This window comes from Meriones unguiculatus, chromosome 8 (genome assembly GCF_030254825.1).
Source record: "Meriones unguiculatus strain TT.TT164.6M chromosome 8, Bangor_MerUng_6.1, whole genome shotgun sequence".
Classification (NCBI taxonomy): domain Eukaryota; kingdom Metazoa; phylum Chordata; class Mammalia; order Rodentia; family Muridae; genus Meriones; species Meriones unguiculatus.
In genome coordinates this window covers 99,679,803-99,696,302 of record NC_083356.1, presented here as the reverse complement: position 1 = coordinate 99,696,302, position 16,500 = coordinate 99,679,803, and the positions used below count along the sequence as shown (strand labels likewise).

The following is a 16,500-nucleotide window of genomic DNA, read 5'->3' as shown; positions in this document are numbered from 1 at the left end:
CTTTCAAAAGTAATCTGGAGCCAGGTGTCAGTGACACACGTCTTTAATCCCAGCAGAGGGAAGCAGAGGCAGGAGGATCTCTGACTTTGACCAGAGAAACCTTATCTTGAAAACCAAAATTGATGATGATGATGATGATGATGATGATGATTGTGAGCCGTGTGTAGTGGCACTCACCTTTAATCGCAACACTTGGGAGGTAGAGCCAGGTGGATCTCTGAGTTTGAGGTCAGCCTGGAATACAGTATTCATAGCTTTTATAAATTAGCTTTATTAACCCCAGTGCAGGCAATAATACCAGAGCAAATAATGGTACCTGGGTGCTGTTGTGGGCACCTCTTTGGTGCGTTCCTGTGTTTACCTAGAGCTTAATCCAGTGTTGTACATCACTTGACTATGGGAGTGTGTGCTGCCATCTGTGTTACCATGCAGACTTCACGGCCGGGACGGCTTGCCTCCCCCAGCCCGTCTCTTGTCCTCCCAGCTATTTCTGTCTTTGAGTTACCTCTGAGCACAGTTTGTGACTCTCGTGAAGCCTGGTGAGGTCTTTACCTGAGTAGAAAAGCTACAGCTAAGAAAGCAAAACAAGGAACTAAAACCACTCCCTTGAAACTTGGTTTTTTAATGCAGAATTGCAGATAGAAAGCTGACGGTAGCTCCAGGAGAGGAAGCTGAGCACAGGAGACGCCAAATACCCTGGGCCCTGTCAGCTTTCCTTCTTCCCTGCATTTTCGTTATTAAGTTGAAATTAATTTTGAAAGCATTAAGTAGAACTGAAATGTGAATAGTATCATGTGGGAACTATTTTATGATTCAAATGTTAAGAAAAACTGATGGTTTTAAGAGAGATTTGAGGAACTGTAGTCTCCATAACACTTTACTCAAATAGCTTATAAAATAGTAATCTTAACATTCACACTTCCCCTTGGGAAATGGCTTTCTTGAATCCTAAATCGCAAATACTGACTCTCAAATACTCCCGTAGGTGCAAACTGCAGGTGGTTGGTCATGACCTAGTTGTAATGTAATGCTTGTAATGTAGTGCTTCTCTCCTTCCCAGAATCAGATACTAATTCAGAATCCGATTCGGAGGCCTCGGAAGACGACGATGAGAAAGACCAGGAGGAATCAGATAGCGACACCGAAGGAGAGAAAGCCGTTGCAAACCTGAATCCAACAAGCTCATCGGCCAAAAGCCCCCCTGTCAGCCTCACAGCTCCCTCGACTCCGCACAACCTCCACATAGCAGTAACCCCCGGCTCGGCCCCCGCCGCCCTGTGTGCTGAGCCCCCGTCTCCTGCTTTTCTCGGCACGTCCTCTTCCGCACTCACGGCCAGCCCGCACTCTGGTACCTACACTTTATTCTTATCGATGTAAAGGGAAAGTCAGACTGCAGCGCGGATTGCTGCCTGCATAGTTTTCTGGAGAGAACCTCATTGTCATCATATTTTCATCTGGATTTTAAACTGGCTAAGAAACATGTTTTGAAAAGATTTACTCCTTTGCCTGATATTTTAATCTTTTCCCTGTGATTTCTGTTTTATAACTATAATTGATGACCCCTCTTGACTTTTGAATGTTTTCTTGTTTTATGTTCATCCTTTCTGTTAGTACAGACTTGGATTTTTGTGTGTGTGTGCTTTGTGTGAAATGTTCATTTGGACAACGAAATGCCTGCCCACTCACTGTATAGTCCAATTTTTTTTTTTAGTGAACAGCATTCTAAAGTCTATAACATTATCTTTTTATAAATTTGATTTCTTTTTATAAATTTGATTATAAACTTCTAGGCATTTTCATTAAAAAAATTCCTACAATTAGCAATCTGGTATTTTTACTCTATATTCTCATTCCAGAACTAAAAAAATATGGGTTGTGTATATTAAACTATTTTGCTTGTGTTTTATTTATTTTACTCTCATTGGCCTTTATTTTCAACAAAAAGCCATTGTCCCACTCATTTAATATTTGTAATTGTAAAACCTACATTATGCCTTTAAAAATGTACATATAACTACAATCCTCTTCCTGTGTGGTTTTGGTTAATTAAGGGCCTGGGACTGTTTTATTCTGTAGATATATATGCACATAGAAATGAAATTGTCTTTACATAGTTGAGCCAAATTTGAAAATTTGTAGCATCTGTATGAGAAGTCATAGACCGCCAGAGAAGACAGTGTGTGGGTTTCCAAGACCTCTGTCAGCTGTTTCCCTCCCTGTTGGCTTTTCTCCTAATGTAAGTAAGAGTAAGAGAAAAGCCGTGCAGCTCTAGTGTTGGGGAGAACTCCCGGTGTCTGTGCTCGGCCCACGGAGGGAAAACTTGTCTTAGGTAGTAGGCACTGGAAGTAGCGCACTTTTCACAAATACACGAATAATCTCATTAGGACTTTAAAAGATCAATTTCTGAACTGTCAGAAAACTGTCCCTGTCCATTTGAGTGCTTCACCTGCTGCCTGACTTTTCTTACAGGTCCATCCAAACGGAGAAGAGCGCCAGATGAACGCGAGCTTCGTCTTCCTGTGGAATATGGGTAAGGAACAGAGGGCCTCCTCCGCAGTCCACGCACGCTTTGTCTGTACGTGGTCTCCTCTCACCTCTCCATGTTATAGTGGAGAAGAAGAGCTGTGACAAACGGCAAAATATTAACTTACCAAAAACTCATCCTATGAAGGTATTGCAGGGTTGAAAAGGGCTCACGTGCCTGCAGTGAACCAGCAGCAAGACACCGTCAAAAGAAAGGAGTGATATTCTCAGAAGGCTCCCAAGACAGAAATAAGGGACAGGGAAAGATGCCGGGGGAAAGGCAGATGTACTCAAGGAGAGAGTCCTTTAACTGGGTCTTGTAACAGTTTGGACAGGGTGCTCGGGGCCCTAGACACAGAGAGAAAAGTGTGTGCTCTTCATACTTGAGGCTTTTTGGCGTTCTACAGCTGGTGTGTGCTACTCAGATGTCTTAAGTCCTCAAAATAATTCCAGCTGTGATCTCTGTAAAACTTGACAGTTCCGTGTTAGCTAAAAATCCAAGTCATTTTAATAGTAGACGTATTTCAGTTGTATGATTACGGGTTTATGTATGTGCAACTGTTTTCAACTTTTGAAAGGCTCTCTTAATTAAAATCAAGTATCTTGTAACACCCATTTCTGTCACGTGTAGCTGGCAGAGAGAGACAAGAGTGAGGAACTTCGGTGGGCGCCTTCAGGGAGAAGTGGCCTATTATGCTCCGTGTGGAAAGAAGCTGAGGCAGTACCCCGAGGTCATAAAGGTAAATACCTTCCCGAATACCATACATCTGGCTCTGATTAAGCATGCTAATGCAGGGGGAAAACGCACTGCTTTCTCAGATGAACTTCCTTGGTCGGAATAGTCTCTTGTATGGGTCTGATATGTTTAACCCAAATAGCTCTCCTAAATGTAGGCTCTTTATGGAATATGCAAACCATAATCTCCTGAAAGCTAGCTGCACCTCAAAGCTGGCTTGTAACATTAAGAACTAAGGTGGAAATGGGATTCTGTTCAGCATCTCAGCAGAAACGGAATGGTGGAATATCACAAAGGGCCATTTCAGCTTTGGTATAAAACTAAGAGTGGGGGACTTCTGAAGCCAGAGATGGACCCCAGCATCTGCCTGATTCCAGCATCCTCCCTCCTCTCCTCCCAGTTCACCCTTAGCCCTTCCTTTGCCAGTCCCCCCACCCCCTTCTCAGAGAACGGGAGGCCACCAAGGGTACCACCCTACCCCAGCACCTGAACTTGCAGCAGGGCTACGTGCATCCTCTCCCACTGAGGCCTGAGGAGGCAGCCCAGCCCAGCCCAGGGGAAGGGCCAGGATCTGCCTTTTAAAGAAGTCTTTGAATAAAAAAGTAGTACTGTAACCTAAATGAAGTAACGCCCTCTGCATTCTAGAGGGTTACCTTTCTTAACACAACGCTCTGATGGCCTCAGTGAGGCTTCAGTACAGTTTCATCAACAAAGAGCTTTTGCTATAGTGATGTTTTCATATTTAAGTAAGGTCATTCCTGCTTATTAATTGAATCATCAGTTTTGTACCTTATAAAGTACAAAAAAATCTGCATTGTTAGCATGAAGTTTTACCCCAGATAGGTAAAACAGTTTCAGAAAAGCCAGTCTGGAGACAGGATTTCTCTTTGTAGTCCTGCATGTCCTGCAACTCACTCTCTTTTCTTTTCTTTTCTTTCTTTCCCCCCACCCCCACCCCTTTTCTGGAACTAACAGTTTCTTTGTGAAAAGGCAGGCATTTCCATCTTGGCTTAGACTTTAGTGCAGGAAGTTAGATTTCTCAGATTAAACATTGCCTCAGTAAGTCAGAGCTGTGAATGAGTGTGTGAGTCAACCAATGAACCAGTGAATGAGTGAGCAAGCTCTCTGGAGCTGAAGATTCTGGAAATGTGTTCTTTGCATATATCACATTACCCACTTCCCATTGTCCCTGAGAGTAATGTGCTGTGTTCAGCATAACTGTCTTTTTACTGCTCACTATACAATAAAAAAAAAAAAATAGTTTGATTTCTGTATAGAAATATATTACAGCGCTGGAGAGATGGCTCAGTGGTCAAGAGCACTATCTGCTCTTCAGACATCCTGTGTTCAATTCCCAGCAACTACATGGTGGCCAGTAACCATCTATACTGGGATCTGATGCTCTCTTCTGTCATGCAGGAGTAAATGCATATAGGACACTCATACACTAAAGAAAACAAATCTTTAAAAAAAAAAGAAATATATTACAGGGCTTCTTATTTTGACCTGTGTATTTTTGAGACAAGGTTTCTCTGTATAGCCTTGGCTGTCTTGGAACTCACTCTGTAGACAGGCTGGCCTCCTGCCTCTGTCTCCCAAATGTTAGGATTAAAAGTGTGTCCAGCTTTCGAATTTTTTTGTTTGTTTGAGACAGGGTTTCTCTCTGTAGCTTTGGCTGTGCTGGAACTCGCTTTGTAGACCAGGCTGGCCTCAAACTCATAGAGATCCACCTGCTTCTGCCTCTGGAATGGTGGGGTTAAAGGCGTGTACCATGATCCCTGGCTTTTAACTTATTTTTTAAAATTAAAATCTATTTCAACTTAGTTTGTCACATTTTTTTTTAAATCTTAGTGAGCCACAGTATTTTAAAATATACTCCCTGAATACTAGTTTAGTTTTTTAGTCACAAACATTTTAGAAATTTTTTATTTTTAATCTGTGGTTTATGTATCAGATTTTTATTTATAACAGAATCATCTTTATTTTTTTTTTTAATTCAGTAGATTTTTGCTCTGAGGGGAAAGCTAATTGCCATTCAATACATGAAGGATTTTTGGTATTTTATCAATAATAATTAGACCTAATCTATACAGCCTCATTACACAGAGCAGAATGTTCTTTGATATTCATTCACTTTTTATTAAACACAATCAATGTTCTTCCAAATATAGAGTGTCTTGTTGAAATCAATTCCAGTTAAGAACTTAGATGGGTTACTGAGGCTGTATCATGTTCAGCTCACAACATTTCAGAGAGCACACAGGGAAGATAACACAATTCTGATATCATTTTTTAGTTCAGAAAAGATTAGTAAGTTAAATTCATTTTAATTTACTTTCAGAGAGCTATGATTAAAAGTATCCAAGAAAATGTTTTACTTAATGAATTAGAAATGTTCATGCTGTCAAATTTTTTATAGGTGCAAAGCCAATATATTGTGTCATTTATAGGTTTAAGCATAGGCTTAATTGGATTAATTTATATGATTATGTAAGAATTTTCTGTGAAAATTATCAGAGGTGATCATTTAGTTAGAGTAACTGGCGTGGAAGAAATTCTTGGTTTGTTTAGTGATGAAAACAAACAAATCTAAACCAGAAGCTTCTTACTCCACTTCTCAAACTTGAGCTCAGCTCCCATCTGGCCTTACATTTCAGAGCTGGGTCTCTGTAGACTTTCCTGTTGGCCATGTTTTGTCCTGGGCTTCTCATTGAGTCCCTGGAAGGCAGGGTGTTCCTATGGTTACAGTCATAGACAATGTGAGCTCTGACTTCTTGGCGATTTTTTTCTTGCCATGAAGATCGCTTTTGGATTTGTGGTCCCAGCCACCATGGCATGGCAGTAGGAATGCCCTGGGGTATTATCACCAGTGCCCTTAGTGATGAAGCTTTCACACTGGGCAGCGTCTGACCAGGACCAACACTTCTTTCCCAGGTTTCTAAACTTTTCAGTTTAACAGTAGCCAGCAAGTACAAAGTAGGAAGGAAATCTGATTAGCTAACTCCTTGGAGGATATAAGATACTGTTTGGCACAAATGCATTCCTGTCAAGCAATAGTAGCTGTCTTTGTGTATAACACTTCTAACTTTATGCATATACCAGAAGAAGTATGGTATGACACTGTGTGCCTGCAGTCCCAGCAGTGGATAAAAAAGGAGGGAGGAATTGCAGATTTGAGGACATCCTTCTCCGCATGCTGGGTCTGTGTCTTGAAACAATAATAACAACAAAAATCCAAAACATGGGGAAAATAAAAATACATCAGAATTGATAATGCCTTTAATTCATCATGATAGAACATATTTTTAAAGGTTTTTGTTGTTGTTGCTTTTCTGTGTTCTAAAATTCATTTAAATTAAATATAGAATGTGGAAAATATTTTTCCCCAAATAATATGTCTTTACCTTATAATGCAACAAAGCTAAGAATTTGTTGTTCTTCAAATGCAGAAAGATCGAATACAAGGATTTTAGATGCTACACCTGTGATATATGCATTTGGTGTTTAAGAGCAAATCAGTGCTTTATGTTCAAATTTACTGTCATTTTACCTACTCTCACATTGACAGCTTTCCTTGGGAATTTTTTACATTGCATTTTTATCTTTTCTTTTATGACATGCCCAGGAAACACCAATTGTTAGTTCTAATTTTATTTAAAGCATTTCTATATTGAAAAATATTTCAAAACTGTATCATAGAAAGCTTAAAAGATAGTTTCTGCCAGAAAGTAATGAAATAACAAAAACATTCTGTAAAAGTTAACCATTTTTATTTAGTATTCATGAACTTAAGGTAGTAATTAAATATGTATTTGAAAAAGCAAACGTTTGTTGGAAATAATGATTGTGTACATTACAAGGTATGTCAGAGTTCAAGTGAAGAACGACAACATAATGGGTATCTTTCGTACAACCACAGCAGACACCGGTAATTCTAGGGAAGTAGGCTATGGAAGGAAGGAGACCACACAAGCTTTTATTCCTTTTATTCATTATGTTTGTTTGAGTTTGCAGATATGGGGAGAGCTCGGTAGGCTCAGCGACCGGTTAGCGCTGTGCTGGGGATGTTTCAGAGGCTCTTACCAGCTCCTGTCAACCCCATGATTTTAGGGATGACTGACTTCTGAAGGCAGGCCCTGTCAGCCAGCTGCCTCCGACCCTGTGCCTGCCAGTTCTGCCTTCTCGCTGCTTTCTTGGAAAGGATGCCAATAGATTTATCTCTACAGAATTCTGTTCCATTGCATCATAAGAAACTTGTTGGTCCTTATGTTTGTCATCATTTTTATTTTCTTTCATTGGTTTTAGTTACCAAAGTAATAGAAAATGTTTATGCTGACTTGGTTTTGGTACGTTTGGAAGAGTTCCTTTCTCCTGTCCGTGTTGACCTCTAGGAATACCAGAAGTCGTCCTAGTGGCACGTCACAGCTTTGGCAAGGAGTGTTTTAAGCTATCCGCACTCTGAAAAGCAGTTGTGTGAATTTTAGTAGATGAGGTATTTAATTAAGAATAACTTTTTTAAAAGATTCCATATTTTCACCAAGTAAGTTCAGAGGCATTTAGGATGTTAAATGTCTACTCTAACTTAATGTAAGGAAGAAACAAAACAAAAAACATAAAGAGTTCCTCAGAAAGGGAGGACAAAATAGGGAAAGATGTATACAAAGCAGAAGTGAGTAGTTACACATGATTTAGAAACTTTCTGAGATTGGGTTTGAAGGATTCTATTTAATGGCATAATGCCATAAGAAAAGTAAAATGTGTTTCTTTCAAAAAAATAGCCAGTTTTTTCAATTGCTTTATAAATATTTATGACTAACAGTGTTACCCAATTTTCCCCAAAGACATTTTTTTTTCCACAAAGGAAATTGTGAATATGCCTGTTGCTTTGGAATGAAGTTGAAAAGTCTAAATTTGAAGAAAAAAACAAAATAGCACATTAAGATGTGAATTACAAAGAAGTGTATTACCTGGTGGATTTCATAGCAATCTGCCAGGAAAGGGCTTTTCTGGTGAAAGAAAAAGGAGCCATTGTAATAATTAGGGCAACACATGGTCTTAGTCACAATGATAGTGATGGCGATAATTTTAAATTAAGTAAAGAACAAAAGATTGGGAGTCAACAACCAGAGTTCTAATCCAGCTCTGCTGTTAACTGCCACCCCTGTGCAAGCTAGCCTGGACACACATGGGCTCTGGGAACATGAGTGATCAGCACGGACAAGGGAGGAGTCTGGGGATTTATGTCACTGATTTACCAGGTAGGATTTTAGTGGCTAAAAATAAGTAAGTCCAAGTGTGTAGCTACTAAATGTCATTCTGAGTCACTTTAAACTCATTTCTTCTTTCCACGTCCTTTTTTCCCTCCTAAACTGAGCCCAGAAGGCACGCATGAAGTTGTGATGTCGGGGGTCACCTGTTTTGATCACTGGGACAGCATACTCAACTGTGTGGAGATAACTGTGTCACACTACACCTGCCTGCACTCTGTGTAATGGGTGACACCCATCTTCTCCCAGAAAAAGCTATTTTTGGACCTTTATAGCTCTTAAAATGCTACTCAAAATAGTGTGTGTCACTAATGAGCTGTGTAACTAACTAGGAGAGACCAAGGCTGCCCAGTGTCCTTCATGTGAGGGACACCAGGCTTTCTGAGCTGCTCTAGAAGCAGAAAGCAATGGAAACTAGACACCAGCCATAGGAAAAGCTGACTGAACACCACTTTTCTTCATGTTAAATTTAGCACTTTCATTAAACTACAAGTTGTCAAAACCTTTGAAAAGTATTTGATATATGTGCTTTGCGCGTGTCCTGTGACTTTTCTTGGACGTCTAAACCATGCAGTTATTATCCCATGCCACGTTGAAGCACCAAGGCTCGCTTAGTTCCCTCACCTGAAATGGAAGTGCATGCATCAGGTCTTTCTTGTCCCTCCTCTTCTGAATTAGAGAGACGGCTCCGCAGGTCAGAGCACTGGCTGCTCTTGCAGAGGACCCGGGCTCAGTTCCCAGCACCCACATGGCAGCTGACAGCCACAGATTAGTCACGTGCCCGGGGAGCCACAGGATCACAGATAACCCAAGCTCCAGGATCCTGCACCGCCTTCTGGCCTGTTTGAGCACCAGGCGTGTATCCAGCATACTTGCATAGGGGCAGGAAACATTCATAAACATAAAATAAGTAAACCTTAAAAAAAAAAGATCCTAAGATCCTTTGTCTTTTTGGTATGACATTCTGAACATTTCGTGTAAGCTGTTAAAAAGGAAGAGATTCTGAAAGTACACTTTCAGGGAGAAGTTTTTAATTTTAATTTAATTTTATTTTCTTGGTTTTTGGAAACAGGGTTTCTCTGTGTAGCCTTGGCTGTCCTGGACTTGCTTTGCAGACCAGGCTGGCCTCAAACTCAGAGATCCACCTGCCTCTGCCTCCCCAAGTACAGGGATTACAGGTTTGAGTCACTGCGCCTGGCTTACATTTATTTTTAACCTGTTGTTAAATTTACTAAAAAGTATTTAAGGATGAATATGTTCAGTAAATGACTAATGAAGAGTTCTAAAATTATCACAACAAATGCCTTAGTCTAGATTCCAACCACACACCACAGTTATTTTACTTCTAAGAGACAGGGGCATAAGATAATAAGGTCCCATCCATGCCAGGTGTGGTGATGCATGCCTTTAACCCAGTACAGACAGTTGGATGCATTTGAAGGCAGCACGATCTACAAAGCAGTAATCTAGGCCAAGCAAGACTATATAGTGAGACCCTGTCTCAAGAAAAAAAATAAACAGAAAAGCCAGAATCTCTCATTCATATCTCAAGTGTTAGCTTGGAAAACGAGTCCTTAGAGGAATGAATGGAAATGCAACTCCACACTGTAGTCAGTGTGACACTAACACTGAGAAATTTGGCAAATGTACAGCTTCCGTTATTCTCCTGGACTCATTAACTGTTGACGGTTTTCCCTTCAAAATAAGTCAGTTTACAGGTTATTTAAAGTAAAACATGGAGCAGGAACTGAAGAAGATATCAGGGCACCGTATCAAAGCAGGATTGAGATGTGAGATCACAACCCTGACTTCCTAAGTAGGGTTTTTTCTGCTCAGATTGGCTTCCCTTTTCATATTCAGGTGCTCTTCAGCTTTGTGCTTTCTCCTGTAAGACTTAAGCCTTTGCCTTCCTTTCTAGGTCTAATCCGAATTCCCAGATTGTGAGCCCCGTAATGTGCACACGGTCCATTGAGGCAGCTTCCTGCCCTACTTCAGTTCACCACTGCTCATGATGTAGCCCTGAGTCACCCACACTAGGGGAGCCTGGGAGACCTTGTTTTCTGAAATCCAGGAGTTCAGTGGCATTATATCTAACCCAGGGTATGCAGTCCCCTTGAAAAACATTTCATTTCCAAACGCCAAGGGCACAAATGTAAACCATAAGTCACCACTATCTGCCAAGTTTCAGGCGCTATACCCTCTTTTTTTGACTCAAGCAGATTTTCCTGAGTGTGTGTGAAAGTGATTGAATAAAAATTTGAGTAAGAAAAGATAATATATAAGACCCTTAAATATTGGCTTTAAAAAAAAATAAAATCTGTTACAGCAGATTTTCCTATTAGTAAGATACTTTAAAAAGAGTATGGACATTAGTTTACATTCTTACTGTGCTTTCTTGTCATTGGTCACAAATGCCACTTGTTTATTTTTGATCTGTGTGATATGCGTTAGTTTGATTTTTAAAATCAGAACCAAGAGTTGAAAACCCAATGAAATAAAAAGCTTTCCTTGAAGGAGATCACAGCTCAGTCTATCCTAGCTGCTCTGGTTGCTTTCTGTGGTATGAGCCCGAAAGATAGTCAGCGCAGTTGTTGATTATGCTAACTTTATTTTAATCAAAATGGATTTAAAATTTATTTTAGCATGCAAGTCACTGAAGAGCTAGTGTTATACCCTGCTTTTAGCAAGTAGATTTTCAATATATACACTAGTTTTTTAATTACGTGTTTGGCTTGATAAAGTCCTAAAAGTTGCGATCAGTCCCTTATATATCCTATAGATATATATGTGAAAAGATAGAATATCTTTGTAACTCAGATGCACAGTCACGAGCATATCATATAAAGGTGTGAGACTTCGGGGGTTGTTTTCAGATTGAGTCACATTATTTCCCTCGCTTTCTCGGCACCTGTAGCCTCGCTGGGCTTGCATTCTGTGAGCGATCACGGAAGAACAAGACACACAGCCGTATGAGTTGGAAATGTTGTGAAGATCAAAGTGCAAAAATGACTTCAGAGTGCCTGGAGCAAAGCAGGGATTGTACTGTGAATATGTGGCCATTTTCTGCTCCTGTAGCAAGTACATTTGTAACGTTAGTTACAAATGTACTTGTCACTGTACTTAAATGGTTGGTTTTTTCCTTTGTTTTTCAAATATCAATATTTGTTCTAGTTTTCAGTTGTTAAAATTTTCTCAGTAGTTTGTCTGTTTGAATCAATTGCCAAGTAAGGCTGATAAATTGATACAGCTTTTAAAGTCTACTTAATTTTCTAGTACTGTTTGATAAACTTGTCATAATTTATTAGCTGAAGAGGCCAGACCATTTGTTAATTCCCTACAGATTGGGCTTCATTTGTATTTTAAAGAGATACTACTCATCCAGTCTTACTTTTAACGTTTGGTGATTAGATCTAGAATCTTGATCAGATCCCAGTTTGCCTGGGGGTGGGAACAGGATTGCTTTAAAGGTGACATGAACCTCTGACAGGAGCTTGGTGTTGCTGGCTTGTCTCTTTTTTGATGAAAAGCTACTCACTCAAGGGCAACTGTTACTTCATTAGTGATTACAGAAGACTAACGTGTTAACTTTGTCCCTCATGTATTAGCTATAATAGTTATAAGAGAAAGGTTTGTCTGTTACCTGGGTAGCAAAATGTTTTTGGTGAACTAGTCACCTCAACAATCCATAGGGAAGTCACCATACAACCGATACTTTCAAAGATCTACCAACTGTGGTAATTATATTCAGAAATGCTTGTTATGTCTTTGTATGCTTACAAGTATGGATACAAATCTTTGTTTAATTATGCTAAAAATTTGATTAACAATAATAAGGGTATGGTATAAAATATGAAAAAATTACTAACCTAAATTTAGTTTTTAAAAAATTAAATTTTATGCCAGTGTATAAATTAAAAAACAACTGATCTTAACTAGAATTCTCTATTCTGTTGATCCTTCTATTCTGTTGATCCTTCATTTTTATCTTGTTTGTAATACTTATTTCTGTAATTCATCCATCAAAAGGGAATGCAGTGGTGTCTTTTGAAAGAAGAGGATGTCATTCCTCGTATCAGGGCAATGGATGGCCGAAGAGGAAGACCTCCCAATCCAGATAGACCGAGAGCAAGAGAGGAATCCAGGATGAAACGCCGGAAGGGTCGCCCTCCCAATGTTGGCAGTGCAGAATTCCTAGATAACACAGATGCAAAATTACTAAGGAAACTCCAGGCGCAAGGTGAGAGGCATCCACTGCAGCCTGTCACTGACGATCACACCAAAATCCAGTGGTCACCTTCTGGTACTTTTGACTTGGAAGTGATTGAAATTTCTCTCAAATGAGGAAGTAAGGAGCGTTACTAGCAACGGGAGGTCTTTGAATGCATACCCACAGCTACTTACAAATCCTGGGTACTACAGTCCCGGGGGTGTGGTTGTGCTGTTAAGACTTCCCCAGAAAGGGCGTCAGCCAGCAGTGCTTGGCGCATGCTCCAAGGCTGTGCAGCCTTCCTTTCAGAATTCTTCTCTTAACACCTCCCAATTCCTTGGTGTTTACATGAGAATGACTCCAAATTATTTCTATCTGTGAGGTAAGTTTTCAGTCAGACAACTCCAGTTACTGGTAAATAACTCCAACGTTTTAATTCTCCTGAAGTCTGTGTATGCATTTTCAGAGTCCTCAAATGGTCCGTGTATTTTAGAAGGGGCGATAAGGGCACCAGAGAGTGTGCTTGTACTTATTAAGCTCAAATTACTTGTAATGATTAGAAATGCACTTTTAATTCAAAATTATACTTAAATTATCATCATGGGCTGCTCAGTCTGTGACACAGGGAAGACTAAGAAGAAGTTAGTCTGAGTTATTTTTGTATAAAGGTGAAACCCCTTTAGGTTGTCTTAAGCTTCTCATCTTATGTAAGTATCTTGAGCTTGTAAGCATATATGTACAGATAAATGATGGCTTAAATTTTTAATAATTAAAATTATATTTAAAAGTCTACCAGAGGGCTGGAGAGATGGCTCAGAAGTTAATAGCACTGGCTATTCTTCAGAGGTCCTGAGTTCAATTCCCAGCAACCACATGGTAGCTCACAACCATTTGTGATAAGATCTGGTGCCCTCTTCCTGTGTGCAAGTGTCCATGCAGACAGAACACTGAGATAGATAGATAGATAGATAGATAGATAGATAGATAGATAGATAGATAGATAGATAGATAGAAAAAAGTCTATCAGAATTTATGTCATTACAAGAATTATCTCTGAATAATAAAACCTAGAAAAATATACAAAATGTATTTCTGTTCATTGTAAATACATCATAATGTACAAAAAAGTTCATAGAATTGTTTTTTCTTCTGACAGAACTCTAAGTTATCAGAGAATAAAGATTAAAGTCTAACACAGTTTGTATATGATAACAGATTTCAGTGCATGTAAATGAAATCAGCTTATTACCTGGCCAACTTTAACACCTTACATTATATACAGCAGAAAACAGCACCTTCCATTGGGTCACAGACCTGGGAGTATGGAGACAGGTTCCCCCATGAATCCTAAGAAGAAAGAGTACTTACTGTCCAGCATGTTCAGATTTTAGTCCTGCTAGAATGCTTTAGCATATTTTGGCCAAAGATATGACTTATATCTGAAAGAACTGTGTTACCTAATTCCAAAACTATGTACATTACCTTTGAAATGAAGGCAGACATGTAATTTTTAAAGTTTTTATTATCATCCATTTCTTGCACAGAATTATTGGTTTCATTTTGATATTATCAGAATTTATGAAACCCATGCTTCTATTAGAGAAAGAATTTAACTTAGAATGAAAGATCAATTTATGTAACTTTTTTTTTCCAAGACTGTTTATGTGCCTGGTGTTTTGCCTGCCAGTATGTCTGTGTTTGCATGACAGATTCCCTGGAATGAAAGTTAGAGAGTTGTGAGCTGCCATGCGGCTGCTGGGAATTGAACCCATGTCATCTGGAAGAACAACCAGTGCTCTTAACCACTGAGTCTTCTCTCCAGCTTCAGAAAACTGTTTTCTCAACATATATGCTTTTTAGCTTAAGACCAAGTTGAGCCATGTTGAGGGAAAAAATATTTAAATGTGTTTATCTTGCATTATTATATTCTTCTAGCATATTTTTTTATCAGTGGTTGCTTTCTTTGTAATGCCCATTTAGAGGTATTTATTTCTAAGGTACTTACAGTATAAGAGATCTTTTACATAACTCAAAACATTTTAGTGATGCTTATGATTTCCAAATATTAAACATTGCAAGATGGAAATATATTTTAGCATCAGTTTTTGTTTTATCTTCCACTAACCCCTGTAGTTTGTTACTTAAAATTAGACGCTTCCAGATCCACTTACCTTGGTTAGTAGGCCATTCTAGGTGGGTGAATGATCATGCCATTTTCTACCAAACTATTCTACCGGATATGTAAGCATCTGCTCAAATTTTCTCAAGTATTGCATCGTTCATGGTGGCGTAGCACCAGTTTTACAATACATCTCTGAGATTCAGCAGAAACATAAAGTTGTCAATAATACCCTTTGATTTCCCCCCCCCCCAGAAATAGCCAGACAAGCAGCACAAATAAAGCTTTTGAGAAAACTTCAAAAGCAGGAACAGGCTCGGGTTGCCAAAGAAGCTAAAAAACAACAAGGTAGGTGACCTAAGCGCTGGGGATTCCTAAGAGTCTGGCCTTCCTCCTGTGTTTCCGGGATGACGCGTGTGCTTTGTCTCCTCTTTTCAGCAATAATGGCTGCGGAAGAGAAGAGGAAGCAGAAAGAACAGATGAAGATTATGAAGCAGCAGGTATGTTGATGCACTGGGACGGCCTTCCATGCGAATCCATGTGTACAGGGGCGTGGTTCCCACCCAGATTCCTGCGTAGCTGCTGTTGGGTGTGAAGGTCTCTTCTTACGAAGTTGCCATCTTTTGTTACTTAAATTTTCTCCTTGTTAATTTTTTTTAAGATTTGATTTTTTTTTTTTCAATGCAGTTTATTCAGGAACCTTGAACAATCATCTGACCCTGGGGAAAGCCGGCCCACAGCTTAAATAGCCTCTGGGTAGCCAACCCAGGTGTGCCACGTGTGCAATGCAGACAGGTCCACATACATGGAAGATTTGATTTTTATTTTATGTGAATGGGTATATGCCAGCAAGTATATATTTCTGCCAGTGTGTGCCTGGTACCAAAGGCGGCGAGGCCATTAGATGCTCTGGAACTGGTTCAGATGGTTTTGAGCCACCGTGTGGGTACTGGGAACTGAACCCAGTTCTTGTACAAGAGCAGATAGTGTTCTTAACTGCTTAGCCATGTCTCCACCCTGGCTTTTTTTTTTTAAATGTGGGTTCTGTGATTGAAATTCAGGTTCGCATACTTACAAAGTCAGCACTGCTAACTGAGCCATCTTAATTCCTTTGTTTTTATTTTTTAACTTTAATTTCTTTGTAGAATTGCATTCATGAGTACAATGTATTTTCATTAAACCCATCTCTCCCTTCTCCCCTCCAACTCTTCCCATGTTTTTTCACATAGCTTTTCTCCCAACTTGTCTTATTCATATATGTATATATATATATATATATATGTATGTATGTGTGTGTGCGTATATATGTATATGTGTATATACATACAAATGTGTATGTATATGATTTCTACCCTACTGAGTCCAACTAGTGTCGTTCATATGTACATGGGTGTAGAACTCCTCTCTGGGGCATGGGAGCATGTCAGGGGCCTTGTCCTTGAAGAAATTGAGTCTCTTTTTCTGAAGCCATTGGCTGCATCTCTTAGGTAGAGGTAAGGTCCTGTGAGCTCTTTCCCACCCATGCGGGGATGTCAGCTGGTATGGTCTTATAAGCAACCATATTGCTGGGTTCACATTTGCAACTCCCCTTTGATTTCCAAGAGAAGCTCTTCTGCAGCAGTGCCTATGCTCTGGCTCTTACAGGTTT

General features: G+C 39.6%; 1 protein-coding gene across 26 annotated transcripts in view; it reads left to right on the top strand.

Moving 5' to 3' along the window:
- Baz2b (bromodomain adjacent to zinc finger domain 2B) overlaps positions 1–16,500 on the top strand; it is a 288,501-nt gene that overhangs the window by 230,083 nt on the left and 41,918 nt on the right. For all 26 annotated transcript variants that reach the window (XM_060390226.1, XM_060390227.1, XM_060390238.1 and 23 more), the window contains 6 exons: positions 1,061–1,348; positions 2,470–2,530; positions 3,155–3,263; positions 12,553–12,763; positions 15,108–15,200; positions 15,291–15,352. In XM_060390226.1, the coding sequence (XP_060246209.1) occupies positions 1,061–1,348; positions 2,470–2,530; positions 3,155–3,263; positions 12,553–12,763; positions 15,108–15,200; positions 15,291–15,352 (824 nt within the window). The remainder of the gene's footprint in view (positions 1–1,060; positions 1,349–2,469; positions 2,531–3,154; positions 3,264–12,552; positions 12,764–15,107; positions 15,201–15,290; positions 15,353–16,500) is intronic.